The sequence below is a fragment of the Patiria miniata genome, unplaced genomic scaffold (assembly GCF_015706575.1).
Source record: "Patiria miniata isolate m_02_andy unplaced genomic scaffold, ASM1570657v1 HiC_scaffold_20, whole genome shotgun sequence".
Classification (NCBI taxonomy): domain Eukaryota; kingdom Metazoa; phylum Echinodermata; class Asteroidea; order Valvatida; family Asterinidae; genus Patiria; species Patiria miniata.
Genome location: NW_024037059.1, coordinates 32,570,635 through 32,597,885, shown reverse-complemented (window position 1 = coordinate 32,597,885; position 27,251 = coordinate 32,570,635). Strand labels below are relative to the sequence as shown.

Here is a 27,251-nt window from a genome sequence, read left to right as displayed (position 1 = left end):
ACTTTTCTACAAAGGCTTGCTTGACGAAGGTCTTCAATATCGGACCTTGAATGTTTATCAATCGGCAAATTGGTCCTCCATGAACCAACCATTTTGATGGTGTCCAAACAAACACCAAACTATGACTCGTGTCTTCAATGAAAAAAAAATTATATTCCAAAACATGGGATCGATGCGTCTTATGAGACTGTTTTGCACTACTGCCAACTTATAACAAGAGTTTTTCTGTATACGGCGCATGCTGACCAGGCATGCATGAGCAGCCATCCGCTTGCGCTTCGTAGGATTACGTTCACGAAGTTCTTTACAAAAAGTATACAAAATGTACATTGTATAATTTGCACGGTACATGCTAAATTAATTTCAGTTAAGCATTGGTATTGGATCGTCGAGTCTTGATGACAATGCAGAAATGTTCAAAGTTATGGTACCTGCAATTGAGTTCATCGGCCAGAAGTCACACTCCCTCCTTATAAATCACGCTATTTCCTTTCGAGTTAACCCATTACAGGGTTAACATAATCCCTGAATAGCGATACTACATATCTGTTACTAAACAGATACCGCTAGCTAGCCCTTGGGTTGTTTGTTAACATTGGACGCCATTTTGTATGGGCTGCCGCAATAAGCGCATAAAATGAAGCCGTGGTTGCGGGTTGGCAACATATTTTTCCCCAAAAGTCAGTTAGTTACACCCTCATTACCAAAGAAAAAGTTATGTTTAGGAAATCTTTTGTTGCGTTTGTTGATAATTGTATTTTCAATAATCAAATAATATTGTTGTATTCATAAGTGTTCTTCCTTGTTTTCAGTGTTAGACCTTCAATTTGGCAACCGGTGGCAACCACGCGTCGGCGATAGCGGTAACAATATACTTTTCTGGATCATGGACCGTCTGCGGTGTGTTTTATTTGCAGCACACATCGTATGATGATCATGATCATTCTAGTTCGATGTTTACAAGAAATAACAATGACGTCACACCATTGCTATCGAACGGCTTTCGTCGATGTGCAACAGCTATGCCTTGTGCACGGTGGCAGGGGCGGCGGAACCGGGGGGGGGGGGCTAGGGGGCAGTTGCCCCCCCCCCCCCCAGATTTTCCCAAGTGCCCCTTTTGCGGACATAAATGTGCCCCTCGAGCATAAAAGTGTCCCCTCGAGATTAAAAAAAAATAGCCCTACATTGTATCCGGCTATTAATTGTAAGTAACCATTTCACAAAATGGTATACGAGGAAATATGAAAACCAAGCCCCAAAACGCACACAATGCGCCCTAAAAAATGGGCAAATAATGCGTACATGTAGTTACGATACAATGCTCGGTTTTGAAGAGCCCTATGTTAAAAAATGGTACCAGCAGTCATCCATCCACACAGCGTGATCAATATTCATGTTAGAGTACGTTACGCGACGGTGCTGCAGAGAAACAATACGGGGACTATAGACTGTGCCGACTAATTTGATGCGAAGACCGAATATAGCGCAGCTTTAGATGCGGACTTGTATACTTGTCTGTCAAATTTTCCTAAATAGCGCCCTCTGTTGCCCAGTTTTATAGCCCGTTTCTCTCATTGGCGCGATGGGTTGCTTGGAGATTTGCATTAGGAGAAAGTTTATTGAATCTTTACTTGAATGAAAAGCGAAATCTATTCATCGACACCACTTATTGTTCTTAGACTCTTGGTTGAGTAGACGGGCTTGATCAGATCTGATTTTACCCAGGGTAGACAAGAATCAATAAAAAAAAAAAAGTTGGTGCGCATTGCATTGCGACCCAACCTAATTAGGAGACGTCACCACACTGGAAGGATGAGGACAGCAACTGTGCATAGTGTTCTTCAACCCAGACGTGGCCGGATGGCAACATCGCGTATCGTCGCCACTGAGGGGCACAGCAGGGTATACTCACAAGCAGGTCTTAGTGGATGATAATGGGCATCCAATGGGACAAGTTGCAACAGTGCAAGTTTACCAGTAATAAATCTTGTTTGAGGCTGTATAGTCGTGTACCCTAACGTGGCGCACTTCGAAGCTTACCCGACTTTCCTCGTGTAGTGTTGCCAAACCTCTTTGTTGACAAACCTCAAATTCATACAATGAAATACTAGTACTTTTACCTTATCAATACTTGCTATTTTACCTCTGTGAACAATTTCAGTTTCATAAAATTTAATCCGAAATTCAAAAACGGTGGTGTCCGGAAATTGGGCACAAAGTGGCGGAGTGTTCTCTAACGTGGCGCACTTGAATAAATCTTGGAAAATTCCAAATTAACACTTACGAATTCCTGTAAACGTGATAAATTCTGATAAGTAATTAATATCTTTACTTACATACCCAGCCAAATGTTTGTCAGAAAATTATTTTCTTATTTTTCAGGGCATTTTCAAAGGGTTCACTTTGCACTTGAAAATAAAATCGGAAAATCACGCCAAAATAGCTTTTCCTTCTAACTTTGTTACGGGTAAATAAACTCGCGATTTATGAACAGGACCGTTTAGAACTTGATGAAATTTCACTTTCTGTGAAATTTCAGTGTAAAATTTTGCTCTAGGTAGGCGCTACCGGCGAAAAATCCAAGTGCGCCACGTTAGGGGCCGCGCCACGTTAGGGTACATCAACAATAGGGTTGCATCATCCCCACCCCCATCCCCACCCCCATCCCCACCCCCACCCCCACCCCCACCCCCATCCCCACCCCCATCCCCACCCCCATCCCCACCCCCATCCCCACCCCCATCCCCACCCCCATCCCCACCCCACCCCCACCCCCATCCCCACCCCACCCCCACCCCCATCCCCACCCCAATTCAGCTAGGCTTCTGACTAATGTTACAGTGGGTCCAAAAATAAAAAAAGGCAATGTATATTTTGCCGGAGACGGCAAACCTTTAGTACGTTAGTTTGCCGGATATGCACTGAACATGCGCAGTTACTGTTTTTTTGTACTTCAACATTTTCCGGTGACAAATTTTAGTCTGGCTCCATGCCAACATTATTGTTGTAACCTCGTATTCACAAGATGGGATTCAGACCATTTTATAATTTCGGACTTTATTTCCCTTTTAAAAAAAATCCTCCAGAGCCACAAATCTGAAAAAGAAAATGTAATACTCTGCAAAAAAATGTTTGAGACATGTAGACCAGGAGCCCAGAACATTTATTCATGGGAAAAGCGCCAAAGCAGTCGACCACATAAGATGAAAGGGTATCATGGGGACATCACAAAAATGCATTGCTGCCGGGTCTAGGGCGTGGCCTAAGGTCCGAAATGACGTAATATAGCACCCCCATTACCGAAAATCCCTCTTTTGACAATATCTCAAAAAGTATGCATGGTAATAGCACAAATGTGGTCTCTACACCTATGTTTTCATGGTCAATCTTTACGTTAAATACCATTGTAGTGTCTGGAGATGTGTAGTTTATCATATATTAGCTCAATTCATGACACTATTACCAAAAACCTTATTTTTTTGTACGATATCTCGAAAATTAAAGGAATGTCTACACTAGATATTTTGGTCAAATATTACATTGAGAACAGTTCTAGTGTACAAACTGTTTACTTAACCATAAATCCCTGGTAAATTGTGACTTATGGTATCAATGCAGATTGTATGCGCATGTATGGGTATCAATGCAGATTATATGAGCATGTATGTTGTATGTATACCTATATATGCGACTTGCAGGGCCACTGCGTCCTACATGTTTAATGGCCTTATTGTACTTTTGCTGTCACCTGTGCACTACACGTCTTCTCCATCACTCTCATCTTCACTTTCCTCACTCCAAGCACTGTCGTCATCCGAATCCTCGTCAGCTATGGATGCAGGTTCACTGTCATCTGTAGGTACATGTAGATCTGTGAGAGACTGTGGCACTGAAGTTCCTGGGTACCAGTCTGGTTCAAAGTTGTTTTGAATTAGTTTCCAGCCGTAGTCTGCAGGACTTGCCCCACTAGTTGAATCAGCCTGGTCAGCCCTCTTCCAGATTCTTGCCACATACTGGGCCCTTTTGATGTGATTTCCAAGTGTCTTGCTGCATGGTGGAAGAGAGGCACAGTTTATCTTCTTTATCCTTGCGAGGGGTTCCTTGTCATTGCCTCCACTCATGCTCAGGAATGCCTTGTATCTAGCCTCATTTATGTCCGAAGTTTTGAACCCATATAGCGAACAGACAAAGGAGGTAACAGCTGGAATGTCTACTTTGTCAGTCGTCAGAGATCGCATGGCAAGAACGTGGGCTTGATCTGATTCAAGACGCTGTAGGGGCTTAATTTTTCCCTTTCTGAAGAAGCATGATGTAAAATCACAACCTGTAAGGGCATGAAGGCCGACTATTGCTTCAGTGATACCAGGTTGTTTCTTCTCAAGATTGGCTGCCAGTTCAGAGACACCGATATATCTTCGGTTGTTGCCAGAACCATAGTCCATGATAATGTTGATACCTTCCGTCCTTCCAGAGAGCCCAAGCAGAATGATGACGACGTCCGTTGACCTAACCAGAATGTTACCCCCTGAGATGTTGTGTGTATGGAAAGCAATAAGTGTGTCCGCTTCCTCATGGTGAGATTGAAGATGATTTGGATGTTTTGTTTGCAGGAAACCATCATTGTTCTTAATCTCCAGGCATGTGCCACCATGTGAGACGTACACTGTTTTTCTCCCAATGATTTGTCCATATTGTTGTTTCCTCCATTCCTCCATGATGAAGCAGGCAAACGCCTCCTTGAATGACCCATTCTTGAGTAACTCTGTACCACTCTGTCGCTGAGCTTGGTCAGGTCCAGTGATGGTGAATACTTGAGGAGTCGATGAACGACGAAGATTGCGTTCAGCATCTTTGATGGAGGGTGACTGGTACTTGTCAAGTACTAGGTGGATTTGCTCTCCACGACTTAAGCAAACCTTCTTCAAAAGATCTCTAGCCATGGTTGCGTATGTGGACTTGCTATGCTGTAGAATAGTCTCATGAAGGATAATACCACCATCAATCACTGTGGCTGTTACTGGAGGTAGATTGGTATCCTCAAGCATAACTTCCTGTCTGCTTTCAAGTGTTTTGGTCAGTGCTGCCTTGTTTGTCTCAAGGGGGGTGCTGTCGCTATGGGCGAGAGAAAGGGGCACCTCAGTGACAGGGTAGCTAAGTAGGTGGCGCAAGTTAAATGCATTGGTCATCTTGGAAGCAACAACCAAAATTCGTCCAAAAACATCCCTGACTCCCTATGCTGCATCCAGTTTCTTTACTGTGGTCTTGGATTTCTTTACATTCTCTGCAGCAAAGTTCAACTTCTTGATCCTTGCTACTGGCTTCAGAAACCGTGAACCATCATCAAGACATTCATCCACAAACTTCAGTCGGGCTTTTTCTCCTCGTTTAAGTGTTCCAAGGAGATATGTCTTGGTCTCTTCCTTTGCTGCTCTCCCTGATGACACATTGATGAGATCAGCAGGAGAAGTGGCAAACGGGTTGCATGTGTTGTTCAAGGTGTTGGCGACGGCATTCATGTCAGCATTGTCGCGTTTAATTCTCCATGGCCTCACCTGATTAGCTGGTCCCTCTCCTGGTTGCACACTGACAAGTTCACGGAGTTCTGTCAAGGCCATGCTACGTTGGGCAAGAGTGATGCACCACCTTCTGAATGCACTCTGTGAATTTCTGAAAGCTGTGATGCCTCTCATTGGAGATGAAGCATTCCTGTTGACAGTCTGCTCCAAGGTCAAGTCAACTGGACACCTGGCGTATGACTTCTTAACACGCCGAATGGACATGGCACCAGCCTCCAGAATCTCACGAGCCTTGGGGTCCATCTGCTGGAGTTTGTGGATGAAGAGACAACCCCATCTTGCATAATTTGGCCGATTCAAAGCAAAGAAGACCTCAACCACACTTGGAAGGACACAGATGTATCTGTCAACATCATTGGTCCGTACGGCGCGCTGGAGCTCTCGATACACCCTGTTGATGAAGTACACATACATGGCCCAGTAGGCTGCTGTACTTCCGTACTTACCATTGATAACATCATGAAAGAAACTTTCGTACTGCTTCATGAGATCCTTGAATGAGCTACTCTCAGCAATATGCTGGCAGTGTTCAACTGTGCTATCAAAATCAGACATCACTTCACGTGCAAGGGACTCCTCTGGATCTTTCATCACTTCCAAGTACTTGGAGAACAAAGCTCGTTCCATCACAGCAGCAAGAATTTGGTGGACCCTGGTACATCTGTTGTAGAATTTCCCCTTCATAAAGCCAGCAAGTGACCCCTCGGCCAAGATACCCGATTCGGTGAGGAGATATTCAACTCCTGAATCAGCCAGAAAGGTTCCAATTGCTCCAAAGTAAGCCAGTTCAAGGTGGAAGTTTCCAAGCAGTATGATGACTCTATCAAAAGTGGGAGTCTGTAAAGCTTTAATGGAGAACGCCTTCAGGGCAACAGCAAGATCATACGTGATGACAGCGTAATCCTGATTTGTCTCCTCTGCAACTTTGATCGAGCGCACCATCGTTTCTTGTACCACGTCGTTTCTCGTTGGGGGCTGGCCGATGGGGTCCATATATGTTATTGTAGTTTGTGGGAGGTGGTCTGTCACAAACTGGGAGCAGAAGCCAGTGAAGAGTGGCAATTTCTGTGTGAAGGACTGAAGGAGCCATATTAAGTCAAGTTTCTCTTGCTGGATCAGTTTCTTTGACCTCATGATGACTTCAGCAGATGGAGTCAACTTGAACTGTGCCTTTTTTAGCGAGGTCAGGAATGGTGGGATTACCCTCTCAGTCCCATCAAAGCATCTCCTCTTACGTCCAACCAGTGTCCCTGTCGGGCGATCAGTTGTTGATGTCTGTAATATCATCTCTGGTGGTCGTTGATTTTGGTAGCATATCCCAACTGTTGCATGCAGGGTGTCCTTGCCATCTGGTGTCTCCGTGTTCACATCGTAGTTATCCCAGGCTAATGCTGAAAGATAAGGGAGCAAAAAGGATGATTTTAAGGCTGTAAAAGGTCATAACATTTTGACTATTTTCATTTAGTAGAAGTAGCAGCAGCAAAAGGAGCAAGAGCATCAGTACCTGTTCCTAGTGTATCTTCCAGGTGAAGTCCGGCGGGAGTTTCTCGTCCACTCTCAGAGCATGTGTAGGCAATTTCCGTCTCAAGGCGCTTTACTTCATCGTAGCTGATACAATGACCAAAACGGTTCAGAATGGTCAACACTGCTTTCGATCCTGTTAGTGTTCCCAATCCGAGCCCAAGAGATTGGTGTTTCCAAGGACGAACTGTTCCTCTGGAACAGTTGAACACAGCATCCGATGCACTGGCCAGTGTTTTTCTCTCGATGCGATCTCTACTGGCATTATTCAACCCTAGTTCTGGTTGCAGGCCACCAATTAGGGTACGGAAGAACAAGAGGGTCAGATCAGGGATAAGGGGGGAAGTCTCCTTCAGTGTGTGAACAGAAGTGGGTGATGGGGTCTTTGATTGAGGCATTGCAAGAATTTCTGTGCGCAATGCCATGGCAGCACATCTGCTTTCTTCCGCCTTTGCATTGGATTCTGTCAGCTTAGCAAATGCCTCTGTAGATGTCAGCGATGGGGGAAAGACAACGTTTCCAGTTTTGTTCGCTCGTTTGTCAACAAGAAGAGAGCCCTGAAATCGTTCCTTCACCTTCGATATGAGACTTTGTATGGAGTACCTATCAATGTCTTCCTGTGTTCCTCCAAGGGCAAGAAACTCTTCTTTGTACAGACTGTAGATTACTGTCGCCAACATGGGAGTCTTGTTATCGATGACTTCTTGTTCGAGGAACATGGAAAGTTTTTGAAAGGCTTCGGCATGTTTCTTCCGATTAGATGTTTGCTCTTTCTCCGTTGGATCCTGTCTCACATAGTCACGGCGACAACTGCTGTGGTACTTTACTTCCTTAGCAATCAAATCTTCCCCGAGTGCGAGGATCCTGCCATCAGCTTTTCTCTTTGCAGCTTGTAGGATTGACTTGCTCCCATCTATGGTCATGCACTGGCTGAGGGGTTCATATTTTTGCGACTTCCTCTTCCGCTTCTGTCTACAGAAGAGGCATTCCTGACCAAGGACACCTCTTATGCTGCTGGACGGATGACTTGAACTTGAACGAGTTTCCTTGCAGGGTAGTTTATGTATTTTGGCAGGAGATGCTTGTCTCTTAACAGCAGAAAATCGACTAAGACAAGCTGAGTGGTAATATTTGCCTTCTGGTCCCTCAGTCTTGCTGATTTCTCCCGAAGTGTAGGAAAACTTGTCATTCTGAAGTGCCATTCGACGTCTAGCAGCATTTTTGGCCGTTTCCCATGTTCCCAAATTGAAAGACTTCAGGCCAGTTTCGTCTTCTTCTGTCTCCTTGCAAATCATACAGACGGGGTTGTTATTTGCCATGGTCTGTAAATAACACAATGAAATAATTTTGTGGAGCACATAATAGCAAAGCAAATCGGACAACACAGACTGATGCGCCAAATAATTTACAAGCTTTCAAATCTGACAAAAAAATTATTGGTTTCAGTGGCAGAGCCAGGGTTGGGTTATCTAAACGGAGGGGCCCGACCAGGAGAAATGTGGATTAATGATGGGGATATGAAGGATGTGCGGGGCGACTTTTTTCTCCCAAACAACGTCCGCATATGGGTGTATGGTATGGCGTTTTCTAAACACACGAGAAGAAAACACAAAATTAGAAGAAAAAAAATAAATTCGAACGTAATAAAATTTGGACTTTATATCCCTTTAAAAAAATCCCTCCGAAATCTCAGGATAGAAAAAAAGAAAATGGGGTGCCAGGCGGTGATGCGAACCCGCAACCTTGCGGTGCAAAATCACAACCCTGTATCGACTGAGCTATCGCACTACTGCCAAAACGTTGAAAATATAATAGTTATACCTGCGTACATATCATAAAGGTGTCGTAGAGGGCGTTAAACAACCGTGTATGCGGATGTAGTTTGGGAAAGAAAAAGCCCCTTTGGCCCAATGAATCAACCACTTAGTTTATTAACATCAACTTGGAGACCAACAAATAAATAAAACAAGTAATCCATTTCATTATCACGGGCTCTGTACACAGCAATACCAGTATCATTCAATTGAGCATGTTTCTTAAGCTGCACACGGCCGTATTTCATATGCCATCATTATTGTAGCAATGTTAGAGGTACCGCGATATTGACATTTCCTATTCTGGTGACACACAAAACTGAAGTTTTTCAAATGAGTGTTACTGTGTCCCATCAAGCTATTTCAGCTTCAAATCACTCCTACATGTCGACAAATATGTCTTCTTTTACAAAATGGCAATAGATCGGGAAAAGCATACCTCAATTTGTCCAAAACCAGAAGTTTCAGAGCGTGATTTTCAGGACGGCCGTCTTGAATGCGGCCATTTCGACACTAAGTTTGGCATTTTCATGCCTCGAAAATGGGTTACCGTTTTTGATTAATACCGCCCTCTCTTGACTTCCAAATCAATAAATACTGCCATCTATTGACCAGATAGGATAGGACAATCTGCTGATGCTTTTTGTTTCGTTTCAAACGGTCAAGAAATAAGGTTTTACGGTAATTTTTGCCAATTTTTGCAAAATTTTGATCAAATTTGCCACTTTTTTCACAATTTAGATATACAGAACATGGGGGGGATTCCTGTAAACCTATATCACTAAATTCCTTGTTCCTTTCTGAGTAAGAATATCTTGATTTTGTTCCTGCGTGTGCTTGTGGTCTGTAGTAATGTATTTGTTTAAAAGTCTAATGACATCGATGATATGTCGAATCTCCGCGCTGATGTGACGCAGTTGATGATGATGATGCGCCGTCATGTTTGCACCAGTAACTCAGTGTTTTTCACGAATGAAACTCGTACAAACGTCCATTCATGACCAACAAATGTATTTCAGTTGATTTCAAAATTATTGTTTTAATTTAATAATAATAAAAAAAATCATCATTAACATGATTAAAGGATTAATTTAATTACATCAGCAATAATAATGCATTTCCATTTGCTGCCAAAACTTGACTTGTAACCTTTGATGGGGGAGGGGTGGTAAGTGTGCAGTGAGACATAATTCTGGTGGAGGCATATTTTTTCTCTTTTTTTCAATTATTGGAGGAAAGGAAAATGTCTTAAAAGGTGTGTCAATAATATTCCCTGTTTATTTTACACATAAATTAGTCTTTCTGGATTCATGCTTCATCACAAAAGGTCATGAGTGGATCTCCACAAGCTGCAGGAAGATCTTCAAAAACGAGACCTAATCATTGAAGATCAATAAGGTTACATTATAAATTCATCTTCCATCTTATGCAGAAAAAGCGGGGGGAGGGTCATAGGAATTGGGATGCTGAATGCTGGTATAAAGGGAATATATCTAGTTCTGGAGGCATCACTTTCTCCTCAGTAGGTGCTGCTCCACCCTGGTTACAGAAATAAAAACACACAATCAGAATAGTTTCACGAGTAATAATGGTGTGTTTTGGAAGACATAACTTCTGAACGGAAGCACCTATGACAATGACATTTGCACCATTGAATTTCTCTCATCGAAAGCTTTCATTTGATGTATAGTTTGACTATATTTGAACCAAAACTGAATAGTATGGTCGGTTCTAAGTTGACAAATGCATTAACTCGAATGACGACCAGAAGAGTTCCAGGAGTATGGTGTTTTGGGAGGACATAACTTCTGAACGGAAGCACCTATGACAATGTTGTTTGCACCATTGAATTTCTCCCATCGAGAGCTTTAATTTGATGTATAGTTTGGCCATATTTAACAAAAAATTAAAAATCATGTAATAATGCTAGTGCACTTCACAAAAAACTCAGCTAAAATCATATTTTTCTTAGGCCCAGAATCGCTCATTTTTGTACTGGAGTTTTGATACAGGTCCCTCAATCACTTTGAAAGTATAATATTACTAAATTGTATGTTTAAAATTGAAAAATTCATACCTGTAGTGGAGTCGGTGCAGTCAGTGGCCTACATACAACTCAGTCATAATAGCATGTGATTATCAGCATGTAGTTCATGTCAAAGAAAAACGAATTACTGCTTGTTTGATGCGCAACCATTAAATCTATTCACATGGGATAATATTTACATTAATCATAAGAACAATTATTACTAATTTGGAAAATAGATAATAACTGTCTGTTAATTTACCAATACTTACATCAACTACATGGTCTAAACTTATAAAAGTTTCAGCTTCATGCATGCAATGTTTGTTCGTTTGTTTGAGCTTAATGTCTCCACTCTGTAAGAAATAAAATATGCAGAGCTGGGAAAACAGCATTGCATCAAGGTTAATAAGGTATACACATAATATTTGACCACAACAACATAGGTGTAGACATCCCTTTGTTGGTATAGTTTTCGTAATATTGCACAAAAAAATGGGTTTTTCGGTAATGGTGTCATGAATTCAGATAATACACGATAAACTACACATCTCCAGACACTACAATGGTGTTTAACGTAAAGATTGACCATGAAAACATAGGTGTAGAGACCACATTTGTGCTATTACCATGCATACTTTTTGAAATATTGTCAAAAGAGGGATTTTCGGTAATGGCGGTGCTATATTACGTCATTTCGGACCTTAGGCCACGCCCTAGACCCGGCAGCAATGCATTTTTGTGATGTCCCCATGATACCCTTTCATCTTATGTGGTCGACTGCTTTGGCGCTTTTCCCATGAATAAATGTTCTGGGCTCCCACTCTAATGTTAAAATAATAAAAGAAGAATATTCTTATTTATTTGGGGATGAGAAAAAAAAACTTTAAAATGTGCTACGGTCGGAATCGAACCCGAGTCATCCCGCTTACTAGAGCATTTGCTTAACCACTACACCAAACGTGCTTCACAACTTTTGGTAGGAATTTAATACATCTCATAATTCAGCCCTATCTTAAAGAGTACAGCGCCCTCTGTTGATATGGATTGCCGCCGGCAAACCTTTAGTAAACGTTAGTTTGCCGTCATTACCTCCGGCAAAATATCCACTATCTAAAAAAAATGGAATGGTAAAGTTCTTAAATTATATTCTCAAATTGTTCTACAAGGCAGAAAAAAGCATCAAAGATTTCACATTTCAAGGAGATGGATAATTAATAGAACGGTTGAAAGTGAAAGCACCGGAACGTTCAAAATAATAAAGACAATACTTACCATGATGTGGAAATTTTAGAATAAGGGAATACATATGTATTCCCTTATTCTAAAATTTCCACATCATGGTAAGTATACATGTGTGCTTGGGAGGTGTTAAACACTATGGATGGAGTCTGGAATGCTGATAATTATCCGAGGCGAATTGATAAATACTGTTTCGGTAAAAAAAAAATTCAAAGCAAGTCAAAAATAAAACTTTTCCAACGAGGGACCCCTCTAGCTATTATAATGGCATTGATCTCACTAATGGAGATCAATGCATAATGGAGTGTCCAGCTCGCGAGTAAGACGTTAACAACTCGGTTATGGACATGATGGAGATTGGCGTGCGCCGCGCGTACTGCGGGATGACACGCAGATGCAGCTGTGGTGAGTGTGTAGTGAATGGACTGTGAAATACTGCTGGTACGAGAGGATTGTGAAGAACGTTCAACCATTATTCAATAAAATGGTAAAAGGCACTGGATTTCATAGAAGTCCAGATTAAGACCAGCCAGCCATGTCTTTATCATGCATTTAAGACCGGCCACGTGACGGGCTCTCGAATGGGTAAACTGTCTGAGGTATTTAAATGAATATTTATTAATGATTACTTTCTGGATAAATATTAAGGGAATTAATGTGTGCTTTTGGAGGTTTTAATCACTCTGTTTAAGACCGCTTGGTGTCTGGGTGCTGATAATTACCCGAGCCGAAAGCAATGTGGTGTATGATAGTAGGCATCCAATGGGACAACAATGAAAATGGGTATCCAATGGATCGCTTGCGCGTACCTCGCTGAATTAAAAACAAACTACTATGCGACTTTAAGACGCATCATTGGAATTGCCTTCTTTCATTTTTTTCTTCAAAATGGAAACTTGCCAGAACGAATAATTTCACAGGGTGTTTAGTCCCAATACTATCTTTGGACCGAGTTTGCTTTTCAACAATAATTTCGTCAGTTACGTTTTGGCTGGCTGCAAATGAGTCCTGTAGCTTTAAGCATCCTGTGATCGTTGTGCCACCATGCATGAAGAGTGTCACCTATTGTCCAATAATACCCATGATCATCCGGTTTGAACTGCGTCTTCATAGGAAACTGATGTCCATGCATGGAGTCCTTCTTAACCCCCCCTCCCCACCCTTTTCCCGCAGGCCGGGCGACTGGTGGGAAAAAAAAACACCTTTTCAACACTGCTGATCTGTTGCAGTGCTCAATGTGCCCTTTCAACATCACAATGACCTTTTTTTGTATTTATACATGTAGAGAATGACCTTCAACTGGTTGGAAGTGATCGAACCTTTGAAGGCAAATTGATGATACAGCATGCTGGGGCTTGGAGGACAGTGTGTTACGACGGATGGACACATGAGGATGCATCTACTGCTTGCAGGCAACTAGGTACGCTAATATTATCTGGAGTATACACACAAACATGCACATGTTTATAATGTAAATCGAGGACATGAGGAGTATCATTGAGTAATTGAGGACAGGAGTCCAATCAAAGACGTGTACAAAACCAGTGGGAGAAGTAAAAGATCGATGATAAAGAACAGTGGAAAATCCTCTATTTACACCATAGACAAACCTGTGCATACATTGTAAACAAACATGTGCACGTATAGGTTTTCCCAATTATCCTAAAAAGAAATCATTCAGATTATTAACACGAAAGCCATTTCAAATTTGTTTTTAAATCAAATGCTGCCTTGAGCTTTTAAACATCAAAAGGAGTCATTCAGTTTCATTATTTGAACAGTCTTTCGATACATGTTCCATTCATTCAAATTTGTCAAAGGGCCTAGAAAGAAATTGATCAAGAATTCAATGTAAGCAGACATTTTGGCAAACATTTTCACATGTCTGCATTTAAATCTGTTTCTGTGGTATGTGTTACTTGATTTGTATTTGGTTATTCATGTATAATGCTATAACATTGACCCTACATTTGTTTCTTCAAATCTTCGTCAACTTTTAATTTGAAGTTGTCCATATAATTACACACTGAAATAATTAACAGTACCTGTACAGTGTACACACAATCACAATAAAAAAAAAGCCAGAACAAAAATTCAAGAAAGCCAGAACAAAAATCCTGCCTTGATTTCATATGTCTCATATGACAGGCATAAACATAAATAACACAATAATGATACAGAGGAATTATTCAAATCAAGACTATGATTATGGAACAAGAATATCATTCAGTGAAAGAAAGATAGAAATCCCTACTCGAATAATCCATATTGAACACTCAGATTGACTCTAAACGCAACAGAATACCTCATGCAGATATAAGATCCTGTACTCTTCGAAGACTTTTACTAAATTGATTGCATCAATTGGAAAGCGACATTAGAAATTACACTTGAATAGCAGTGGTGAAAATGTAGTCTTGAATGCCTATAAATGAAACGAACCTGAATGGCAAAACGAAAATCATGTGTGCATGAAAACAACATTGAATGCAACAGAGAAGAAGAAACCCCAGTATGAACGAAAACTGAAAAATCTGCTCCAATCTGAATGTCTCTCTATTGAAAATGAATGTGTTTTTGCAGAAACTGGCTGGGAAAACCTATATTATTACAGAAGTTGCTCTCCCTGTGTAATTCAAGAAATTACTTTAATTTTTTCAACTGACGAACAATTTCAGTGTTTTATTGCTGTAATTAATTGGTTGTCTCTAAAAAAAACACACCCAAAACAATGATTTGATGCTAAATTTTACAGGGTGCACATCCAAATGAAGCTTGTGATGAGAACAATCCAACATTTTTTATGACTAACTTTTAAATATTTGCAAATTAGATGTAATGCCCAGTCTTGCAGAGCAGATCAACTTAACACAATGTATACCAGTCTCAAGAAATACAAACACGTCATGGCAATTTTAGCAAATTGAGCAAAATTTGAAATGCACATAAAATGCACATGTTTAAAAACAACATTCTTTCTACTGGCTAAATTTGCTAACTAAAAAAACAAACAATGTAAACTTTTTGGACAACCAAGCAAAATTGTTATTAACCTTAATTGGGTAAGGAGATTTCGTGTACAACTTTGCCGAAAACCGAACAATTTTATGCTATATTACAACCCATGGTTCCTAAATTTGCATATAAAACTAATAATAATAAGCACAAATGTAAATTATAGCTCAACGTCTTCAAAATAAAGCTGGTATAGGCCTAACACAAATCAACATTGTTGGTGAATCGAGTTGTGTGATTGTTGGTAAATTTCAGTCTTTTCTAACTCATGATAATGAGTCGAATTCTGTTCTCGCTAAGTGCAACATAATCACCCTTCAGAAGATGATACAATTTCTGACTATTATAGCCTTTGGTCTGCAGTAATGCCTTTTCTGACAGTAAAGTAAGAATAGAAAGTTGCAATTATTATTGGACCATCCATTGCGTCTACGGTAAGAGCAAGTGTAGGGCTAATACCCAATTGTTTTGGTGAGGCTATACCTTTTTCACTGTACTTTCCACACAAGACTTTTTATCTGAATGGAAAAGCACAAAATAAATGACTGGTGATGATAACCGTAAACATAACAGATATAATCATAGCATATCCAGACATAAAATCAGACTGTTTAAAACAGTAACGATTCAAACAGTGAATTTGTGCTTAAGACTATAAACTTCATGCAGTGTGTTTCAAGGGGTGTTTGTAAAATTATATTGACATTGAAAGATTCAGGACTGTTTAAATAAGTTGAAGAAATAGGCCTGTATAATATGCACCTCGGTAGAACTTCACAATCCCTGCTTTCTCCACCAGCGTTCCAATACTGATGGGTACTTCATATAGTTCCCTTTGACCAGCGTTTGATGGTTGTTTACTGTACATCGGAGAGGGGTCATTTCCATCGCAGCTCATTGGGGAAAAGATAACAAATTGGTGAACACGACACCTTGGAAACATATGCTTGATGCTGCCATTTTTATTTGTACCTGAGGGTCTAATACCACATGTATCGAGTGGTGAGGCAGTGAAACTGCCACCTGAAGTTATTGTGTAACTTGAGCTGTCACAAAAGATACAATTTAATTTAACGAGTTAAAACAATTCTTTGGGGTTTATGCAGCAATCATCATAAAATAAATAGCTGAAAAGGCACCCATTGGTCAAGCCTCAAGGCATTTATGGATATATCAGTCACATTCTGAGGTTATGACTGTTTGGGGGTACTGAACAATCCATATTACCAATATTTTATTACATTAAACTCCTCATGAACCAGAAGAAAATAGAGGGTTTCTTTTCTTCGAGTTTCGAGTTTCGAGTTAAGTTTTCGAGTTTCGAGTTAAGTTTTCGAGTTTCGAGTTAAGTTTTCGAGTTTCGAGTTGACTTTTCGAGTTTCGAGTTAAGTTTTCGAGTTTCGAGTCGAATTTTTGAGTTTCGGGTTTCGAGTTGACATTTCAAGTTTCGAGTGGACTTTTCCAGTTTCGAGTTGACTTTTCCAGTTTCAAGTTGGTTTTTCGAGTTTCGAGTTAAGTTTTCGAGTTTCGAGTTGACTTTTTCGAGTTTCGAGTTGACTTTTCGAGTTTCGAGTTGACTTTTCGAGTTTCGAGTTAAGTTTGCGAGTTTCAAGTTTGTTTTTCGAGTTTCGAGTTAAGTTTTCGAGTTTCGAGTTGACTTTTCGAGTTTCGAGTTGACTTTTCGAGTTTCGAGTTGACTTTTCGAGTTTCGAGTTGACTTTTCGAGTTTCGAGTTAACTTTTCGAGTTTCGAGTTGACTTTTCGAGTTTCGAGTTGACTTTTCGAGTTTCGAGTGAACTTTTCGAGTTTCGAGTTGAGTTTTCCAGTTTCGAGTTGACTTTTCGAGTTTCGAGTTAAGTTTTCGAGTTTCGAGTTGACTTTTCGAGTTTTGAGTTGACTTTTCGAGTTTCGAGTTGACTTTTCAAATTTCGAGTTAAGTTTTGTGTTTAATAGGAAGAGGCGTAATCATACATGTCGCCACTACATTTTAAGTTATATGGAATGGAGTTTGGCCGCCACCATGCATTTAAGTTTTTATCAGACTTGTGTTTTCTCATCGTTTCTTGAGCCGGGGGTGGGAAGGCAGACGAGATCTAATAGATTGTCCATCTTATGTTTGGAGCTTGTCTGGAGATATGAGGCTGTAAGTCTCAAACTATCGCTTTTATACCATTCTTGTTGTATGTCTCAAACCCTGACTTAATCTGAGGTTTCGTATACAGAGTGCGATAGGCAGGAGATTTGTTAATAGTCATGCATTGGATGCGCAGCCGTATGGTAATTTGATTGGTCTCCTACTCCACATGTGACTTAATAACGTAGTGTTTTTGTCCGCTGACATGGATCATTTGGAGTCTAGGTTCGATTCCAAAGATACAAATGCACGCCTCTTCGACCGCCGACCGGGTGGTCGGGGGAGGGGATATCAATGTGTTTAATAGTTAAGTTTTTATCTGACTTGTGTTTTCTTAAAAAGAAGTGGTTTTCTGGCTAGGAAAATAGCAAGGAAGAACCGGTTTTGTGCAAGCAAAATTCAGGGAATAATCTGTTGATATTAATAACTTGTTGGAAAGTTCCAAGGTCATTCCAAGAAAGTTGCCGCCGTGAATTAGGGTTTAAAACATGGGAGGGGGATGGGATTTGCTATCAGCATCAGCAGGGCCGTTCCTCATTCTTTTCTTTTTATGGGATGTATGAGAACATTGGAGTACGAGGGGCTCTGCGAGCTGATGAATCTTTTTTTTGAAAAACATTGTGTTTGCAACCAGCTAGGGAAGATTTTCGTTTATTTAAGACTTACAAGCACTGGTATGGATACCTGTGTAGTTATATGACTAAACTGCCTAGAGCGTATTTGTTAAGGTTTTTTTTCCTTTTTTGGAAATTCAATACGCATATAGGGAGTAAAATCAGTTCCACTGCTGGGTTGCCGTGATGGGTGGGTTATAGCTTGTCAACACATACCTTGCCAGCGGGCCCATTAGATTGGTGATAACCGGAGAGCGGGAGTTTCAAAAAAACTCATCCGGTGTTTAGGCGATGCAAGGACTGGTTTGTGTACATGTGGTTTTTGTTTCTAGTTCACTTAATGTTTTGATTTATACCGGTGATAATATGCCGTCCCACCTGTTTTTCTTTTTTGTGTGTCGGGGGAAACAGAGCATATTTTCTGTGCCCTTTTTACGCACTTCATCAGTCACCCTTTGTTTAATTCTTTTGTACGTATTTACTTTATTGCTAATGATGGTAAAGAATATTTTACGCGTTAGCTTTTCTTGTAATGATCAGACTAAGTGGATTCCTTATTTTTAATTTTTATTTCGAAATCCATGCCTAAATGACCATTATGTTAGTTCTGTTCTTCAAGAAGTTCCAAAAGGATTTGAACGTTCTCCTCATCCAAGTTTTTTTCTTGGTTGGATGGTGGAGATGGGTTAATCCTTGATCGGACCAGGCCATCTTTTATGTTTTTTTGTCGTTTGTATGCCAGGATGGGTTGGGTCGCAAAGAGTGAACTAAGAAAGTCATTATCGCTGATCAGATTCCAGTGTTTCAGAAGGGCCTGCTTAAGAGCTGGGTGTTTAATTTGTGGGTTGTAGGGTAAAACAAAGACCAGCGGGATATTCTTTTCGGTTTTTGCACGCTTTTTAGAGTTCACGCGAGTTTTGCCTTTTTGGGGAAGAAGGGCTAAATCTTCTTGGTTGTATCCGCGTTTTTGTAGTTTGTCTTTGAAGAATTCAACCTTCTCCTTAAATTCTTTTGAGTGTGTGCATATACGGTCATATCTCATTATTTCTCCCTTAATCAAACCGCCAAACACTGACTCAGGGTGGGCAGAATCTCGAGCAAGATACTGAAAGGTATCAGTTTTTTTGGTTGCTACTCGATTATCCAGTTTCCCTTCTTTTTTGAACCGTTCGCCTTTGTAGATGACAAGGTCGAGGAAGGTGACTTGACTGTTTGAAATCTCTGACGTGAACTTGAGCGTGGGATGAATTTGGTTTAGAGTATGGACGAGGTCACCGGCTTGGTCTTCGTTACCGTTAAATATCATTAAGACGTCGTCCCTGTATCTCATGTAACTCACAATTGAAGGATTGTATGGGAGAATAATTTCTTGTTCATATTTGAACAGGGTTATATCGCATATTTCTGGACTGCATTCGCTTCCCATAGCCACGCCAATTTTCTGTCTGAAGAACTTTCCATTGAATTCAAATATGTTTCGATGCATGATAAGTTCCAGGAGACAGCGAGCGTGTTCTCTTGTAGGTTTGGGTATTGCGTACAGACTGTTATCGGCAACTTCAAGTGCATCGCAGACTGATTCAATTGCCTCATCTTGTGGGCAATTCGTATACATGGACACAATATCCAATGTGATCAATAGGCTATCCTGCTTCAATGTCACGTTGTTTAGTTTTTCAAGCACATGCCCGGAATCGCGTGTATATGTGCTTTGTTGTTTGACAATCGGAAGCAGAAAATAGTCTATGTATTTTGAAATTGATTGAGTCGGACCTCCGCAACCACTAATAATAGGCCTCCCCACAAACCGCGTTTCTTTGGGTGCTTCTTTGTGAACTTTCGGTAAGAGGTAGAGGCAAGGAGTTTTGATGTCGTGGTTGTCACGGTTGAGAAACTCAAATGTTTTTTTGGATATTACTCCATCAATGTGAAGTCTGCGTATGGCTTGAGCGACCTGTTGCACGGTTTCCCCAGTCAAATCCCTATCAATCTCTTCATAATGTGGGCCTGATAATTGTCGTAGCCCCTCATGTATATAGTCTTGTCTGTTTAAAACACATACACCGCGGCCTTTATCGAATGGTTTAATGACTATGTCTCGTCTTTGCATAATGCCGGTCAGAGCGATGCGTTCCGCTTTTGATATGTTAGATTTTACATTTTTTATTTCCAACTTGGATAATTCCTCCAAAGTACCTTCAATGTATGATTCTAGATTAAGGTTGAAGGTAGGTTGGGGATTCCAAGTGGAGGGCAATTTGAAAGGATGCGAATTTGAAGGTCTCACTCTCCCTGCCATTTTTAGACGTAATCTCATTTTTCTGAAAAATGATTGGGAATGGCGAAGGATGGTGGACCTTTTTGGTTTTCTAGGGGTGGGTATAAAATTCAAACCCCTGCCTAGAGCAATCAGTTCAATGTTAGAGAGCTGAGAGTCCGAGAGATTCTTAACATAGGGCATACTCTGTTTAGCTTTCAGCTCAAGAGAGATCGTCTTCGCCCATTTCTTGTGCTTTTTGCTTATTTGGCGAGATTGGACAGATCTATTCTTGGCTGCATTCGTTTTGTTATTTTTTGGCTTTTATTAAGTCTCCTCGCCATGCTCACGCAGACTCAATGTAAACTTGTGTTCAATAAGTATTGACTGAGTGAGGTCTGCAAGAGAGCGTGGAAATTGTGGTTTTGGTTTTAGTGGCATGCCAGCAACTTATATGTGGGAGCTGGGACGAGGTAAGGGGTACAGCGCATGTGCAAGACGGGGTGCAAAGTCACTGCAAGACGTGTGAAATCAAGCGCAAAAGAAACAGCCGGGCGGGCGTGGGGGGGGGGGGTGAAGAAGGTTGACATAAGGTGGGGAGGGAAGCGATAAGTTGTTTCGGCTTTAATTCAATTACCATCATTGCGTGTAGATTTAGATTTCTGACATTGTGTTTTAATACATGGATGGAGTGAGGAGCAGCCCGTCATCTTTATTTATTCTTGTACTGTGGAAAGGGGCTAGTCCAGACTCGCACTATTTATTCTATGAGAGGAATTAAACAAAATGAGTGACAATAGAATGCTCGCAAGTAGATAAGTGGATTGTTCTATCGTACTTTTTAGACTCTTCAAACAAAGGAGAATAGGCCTTTCAATATTTTTGTAGATTGCAAGGGGGAAGGAGAAGTGATAGTAAAAGAGTAGGAGAAGAGGTAGAAGAAAAGTAAAAGGGATAGAACATAGGAGTTTTTTTTAATCAGACATGAAAGCTCTAATCTCTTTTGTGAAGTTTTGGTGGCTTTGAAAAGAGCCGTTTGGTTTGTAAGTTGGATAGGTGAACTATCTGCGTCGCCCACCCCCGTGAGGCTGGAAACGGCCAGACGGACTACTTCGACTTTGGCACGCTGTACCACCCAAAGAGCGTCCGTAGTGGGCCTGATGTGCCCGTCTCTTTCTTGTCTCTCTGGCCTTCTCGGACGGGATGGAGGTGGAGGCGGAGGGGGCGGCTGGCATTGTCCACACGGTATTTCATTGTCGACGAACATAAGCAGATCTTGATTGGCCTCATCACTTTTCGAGTTCGAGTTAAGTTTTCGAGTTTCGAGTTGACTTTTCGAGTTTTGAGTTGACTTTTCGAGTTTCGAGTTGACTTTTCGAGTTTCGAGTTAAGTTTTTGAGTTTCGAGTTGACTTTTCGAGTTGACTTCTCCATTTTTGAGTTGACCTCTCTACTTAATGCCCAAAGCAGCTGGCTCTTGTACTAGCTAGCTCTGATTACAAGATTTGCCCATGGAGGTACGTAGGCATGGTTTATCCACTACTGAGTTAATAGTCATACACATGGCTAAAATAAGCAATTACGACAAATAAATCTTCGTAATAACAAAATAACAGTTTCTAGGCTTATTTGCACAACTCAGTAAGGCCTTTTTTGTTTTACAGTGAGATTCTTGAAGAACACCAATTCAGTTTTCACCTGACTTGTGAGAGTATAAATAAGATACATGTACATGTATGTGTACATGTAGTTCCATGATCAACATTATTTTCCAAACACTGGAAATCAACAGTGCTTGGCCACTAGGTAAATGCCTTAGGGATTTTTCTATTCTGTGCACTGCAGTGTGCTCAAAGGATGAAGGAACAGTAGAAGCTTCAAAGTTTTCCCTCTCCATTAATAGGACGTAAAATTAAGCAGCACCTATGTTGCAACTGCAGTGTTACATAAGGGACCACATATCTGGGTGTGCATGTGCACATGTAGCACACAATTAGGCTCATTGGAATGCATACAAGTTAATTATACCTTGCTGTATGCTTACATGCTATTAATTCAATACAATGAAGAGTAACAAAAGTCAGCATGTATTATTATACATCAAAGAGCATCTTTGTGTAATTTTATCAGATTTTGATATCCCGTTTGCTACCAGAGACAGCAAATGGTCCAAGAATGACAACGGTTTAACTTTAAGACCAATGGTGCAGTTTGAAAAGTTGCAATTTAAGAGATACGCTAGGAGAAACTGCTCAGCGTAACCAAAAATAAATGCCTGTATTGTATGGACTGTACAGTGCCCATACAAAGCGGGTTTATTCGATTTCACATGCTGTCATGCAGGCAAGCACTGTGTGATAGATATTCCTTGCCGTTCGTTTCGGGCAGTGTCACATTGTCAGACAGTAATTTCCACTCAACTCGCGTATTTGCAACTTTTCAAACTGCATAATTTGTCACAAACCGTAGTTAATCTTGAAAAATGTAAAGTCTTTGGTAGCAAACAAGGTATCAAAATGCAGCTGATATGATTCCCCACAGGTGTATAAATGATGTCCCCAATCACATTCAAAATTATGACACCTCTAATGAGTGTCAACTTTCTTTTTGGGGGCATTTTTGTACAAGTAGGCCTAATTACCTTTTATTTAATACCACACAGCATAACAAAAATAACTGTATGAACTAAAGTGTGCAAGTTTGCTTTAAAATTGTAAGAGTTTTTAAGTTACATTATCCAAATATTCTTATATATTTTTGTACACTTTACAAGTTTATCCTTCATTTCCCCTAAACTGAGTTTTATGAAAGGATGTTGACCTCTCTACTTTCCTTTATGCCCAAAGCAGCTGGCTCTTGTACACTGATTACAAGATAAAATGTGTTTATATTCCACCATGGAGTTCATACACATGGCTAAATCTGTTTGTCAGTTTAGCGAGACCTTTAAAAGTTCATAATTAAAAATTGACAGTTTCTTTAGGCCTAGTCACAAGCAAAATTAATATTTGCAAGTCAGGAAAGCCTTTTTTTTTTCTGTTTATAGTAAGATTCTTGAAGAATGCTGATTAAGTTTTCCCCTGATTTGTGAGAATATAAATAAAGATAGCTCCTTGCTGACACCGATTAACACTTTTCCAAACACAGGTGCTTGGCCACTAGGGATTTTTCTATTCTGTTACTGCAGTGCGCTCAAAGAGAGGGGACGAAGGAACATTGGAGCTTCAAAGTTTCCCCTCTCCATTTATAGGACAGTAAATGAAATTAAGCAGCAACATGTATGTTTAAAATGGGTAACATTTTAGTGTTAAAATAATGTGTTGGGGCCACTAATTTACATTGTAAATTTACATTGTAAACTGTGTATGGAATGGGAGAAACTGCAAGGGCCCTGACTCTAAAACTTAACTCGAAACTTGACACTTGAAAAGTCAACTCGAAACTTGAAAAGTCAACTCGAAACTCGAAAACTTAACTCGAAACTCGAAAACTTAACTCGAAACTCGAAAAGTCAACTCGAAACTCGAAAAGTCAACTCGAAACTCGAAAACTTAACTCGAAACTCGAAAACTTAACTCGAAACTCGAAAAGTCAACTCGAAACTCGAAAAGTCAACTCGAAATTCGAAAACTTAACTCGAAACTCGAAAAGTCAACTCGAAACTCGAAAAGTCAACTCGAAATTCGAAAACTTAACTCGAAACTCGAAAAGTCAACTCGAAACTCGAAAAGTCAACTCGAAACTCGAAAACTTAACTCGAAACTCGAAAACTTAACTCGAAACTCGAAAACTTAACTCGAAACTCGAAACTTGAAGAAAAGTAACACTCAAGAAAATGTCTGTGCAAAGCAGACTCATTCATTGTTACATTTAATGTATATTTGTCAACCCACTGACTTCAATTTGATTGAACCCATATAAACATATATTGCAGTAGTCCAAACTTAAAGAGCCTGCCCAACCATTGAGGCAAGCACCCATCCCCACACAATTCCAGGCCCGGCCTTTCTATTTTTTATAAAATTTAGTTATTTTTATTTCCTTGTTAAAGGAAATCCATTGTTAATCCCATAGACTTTGTACACAATGTTTCTGTGTGGCACTTCTGGCGTTTGTCCGACATCGTTCAAAGTCAGCATATGCATTGTCCTTATCATGATTACGTCATCATGCGATTTTATATGAATTTTTGAATTTTGGACCATTAGGCCTAAGCCATATTTCACGAACGCAACATGCAAAATTCAAAACTCTTTTTGTATTTGGTTTGTTAGGTAATAGGCATTTTCACAAAAGTTTGAAAAATTTGTGACGTCATCATGACGTCATCAAAAATGAAATTTTTCAAAACACATATATAAGGAAAGATCTGATCGTCATGAAACTTGGTGGGTAGGTAGATAACGGTACATGTACTAGTATGCATCGGTTGATTTTTTTATGATTTTTTTTAATATTTATAATATTCTGCTTCCAAAATTGCACACTTCCTTTCATCGGATTGACTTTAAACTTGGTTCAAACCAAGATCACAGTGACAAAATGTGCATAGAGAAGGGTTTTCAAGATGACGTCATTGCAGGGCATGTGACGTCATGTGATAAAATTATATTTTAGGAATTATTGTAAGCATTTTGAACAACTTATAACTGTATCTTGAAAGCACTCTAAAAAGTGACTGCAAAAGGTCCAACAAAACATTAACATGAGTAAAATGTGAAAAAGCCCTATGTTCTGTTTTCAAACAGACATAGACCTCTAGTTTATTTAACTGTTTCTTGTTCTATTGTTAAGCGCTTTGAGGAATCTTTGATTCATATTGCGCTATGTAAATGCTGTATTATTATTATTATTATTATTATTGCCCCAAAATGTATTTCCAATAATGTGACTCGTGACTCGGACTCAATCTTTGTGACTGGTGTACTGGTAAGGGGTTTGCGCCAGTGGTTTATGGTTAAAGGGAAAATACAACATTTGCAAACATCAAAAAATAAAACTACCAAATCATTTTGAAATACCTTGCTGGACTGTTAGTGAATGACAGTGTAAAGCATCCTGTAAAATCATGGCACCTGGTATACTGTCATTTTTAAGAAAAGTGGTATTTTTGTATCAATTTCCAACGCTGATCGGCCGATCAGCGTTGGAAACAACTGGCTTTTTTTTATAAATACTGGCTCCAATTGACCATCGCACTTGTTTGCAATCGATTACAAACCTATGAACGGGTACGAGCCAGCTACACTGGTTCCCTTACCTTACAATTCCCCAATGTATGTAAACTGCTCTGATTCTTCTTATATGGAGTCAGGGAACCAGACTACAGGAAAATGATCGTTTTTCTTGGTTTTTATAGCATTTTCAAACCCAAAACCTCAAAAAAGTCAGTGTAACTATATTTGCTATATATTTCCAACCCCCAATTCCATCCATTTCTGAAAATTACAGCAAAAGCAAATGATGTATATTCCCTTTAAGGGAAGACGGTGAACTTGCAGCCAAAGAGTTAAGTGTGGAACTTATCATTTCTACACCATTCTACACAATAAACAAACAAATCAACCTGATTTTTGATATTTCTGCGTGCAGCAGCAACCGGGCATGACGGCCCAGTGTTTATTTACAATCATTCAATATTTTAAACCTTATACAGATATAATGTAAGCATAGTAAACAGATGTATCGTATATTCGTAAGAGTCTTCATTTTCCATATGTCCTTATATTTGAGTGAGAAATTCAATATTCGTATTAGTTTCCTCATTGTAACCTTTTGTTTTACAGAGTGTTAAACCATGCATGTACAATGTATATCAGTTCTTACTCTTCTTTACAGCTGTCACAGCTGTTGTTTCTTCATACAACGCTTGATATTAATCCCATTACTGTGTTGACTGCCAGATACACAAAAAACCAGAAAAACTTTTGGAAACATGGAAACGTATACTTGATCTAAAAATTGCAAGACAACTCCTTCAGGCTAGGGTAGCAATAATAACAAAACTTTGCTAAATATACTGGTGTTAAAAATTGTGTGTTACCATTGCTGCTCGCAAGCGTGAAATGATTCAGCTTCAAACCAAACATGTATACAGGTACATGCAATTTCCCATTTTGAACAACTCTACCATATCTCATTTCCACATCAATGCTAAAGTACATTTATTCTAATTCGCCTCAATACCCAACCGAATAAATCAACATTTCTTGATGCCAAATATAAGTTATAATAAGGGCTACAGCCTTTCTGTTGATGCTCAAGTCTGTGCTTTGGGAAGGGGATAGGCTGTTTGAAGCAAACGCAATAGGCTTCCCTCGTTGGATGATGCACCTCCAGGACAGTCTCTACCTGTGATGTGCCTACGTTGACCCAGATACCGGTATATGAATAGGACCACCTTTGCTCCGCCCCAATGTCCTGCAACACTTACGTATCGCGCCGGTGGTCCATATTTATTGGCATTATACGTTTATTGGCATTATACTAATAGGCTGGTGTACGAGTTTCCCTGTCTACTCGAAGGGGTCATCGACTTGTTTGACTTTACACATTGTCGATGGCTGTTCCAGGCAAATTGCAAACTTAAAAAGAATTTTTAATGTGATATAGCCACTATGTGGTCATTACATGAATTCTACATGTCTTATTTATTATAAAATGTGTTATTTTTGCCGGAATTATCCGTCATTTTGCACAGAGATTGAATTTTATACTGGTGTTCAGTACCATTTGTTTGGATTTTTTTGTGCATTCACGTGCAATCACATGCATGGCCCGGCCGATTGCAGTCGGCTGTTTATTATTCTCGTTCCAGGGCCACAAATGCCACTAATAATGCATAGGGCTGATGTCTTCACTGCATGGCATATAATTTATGTTTACACAAAATAAATGATATCTTCTTAACTACTGATCATTTCAAAAAGGAGTTAATTGTTCCATTTTCCAAGAGTTTTGATTTGATGCTACATGTTAAGTTTTTGGCACCTCATGTTTAAAGGAATTTTGCCCTGACAACCCTAATTTATAATGAGGGAATAAATGTGTGTT

General features: G+C 40.0%; 1 protein-coding gene across 6 annotated transcripts in view; it reads left to right on the top strand.

Moving 5' to 3' along the window:
• The window catches only part of LOC119728708 (soluble scavenger receptor cysteine-rich domain-containing protein SSC5D-like), a 58,853-nt gene that overhangs the window by 3,217 nt on the left and 28,385 nt on the right, over window positions 1–27,251 (top strand). For 5 of the 6 annotated variants that reach the window (XR_005271128.1, XM_038201045.1, XM_038201046.1 and 2 more), the window contains exon 2: window positions 13,465–13,599. Coding sequence is in view for 5 of the 6 variants with exons in the window: in XM_038201045.1 (XP_038056973.1) it covers window positions 13,465–13,599 (135 nt within the window). In the remaining variant the exon portion in view is untranslated. Of the gene's footprint in view, window positions 1–1,560; window positions 1,903–13,464; window positions 13,600–27,251 lie in introns of those variants that run through there. The other variant, XM_038201043.1, reaches the window with a different exon arrangement.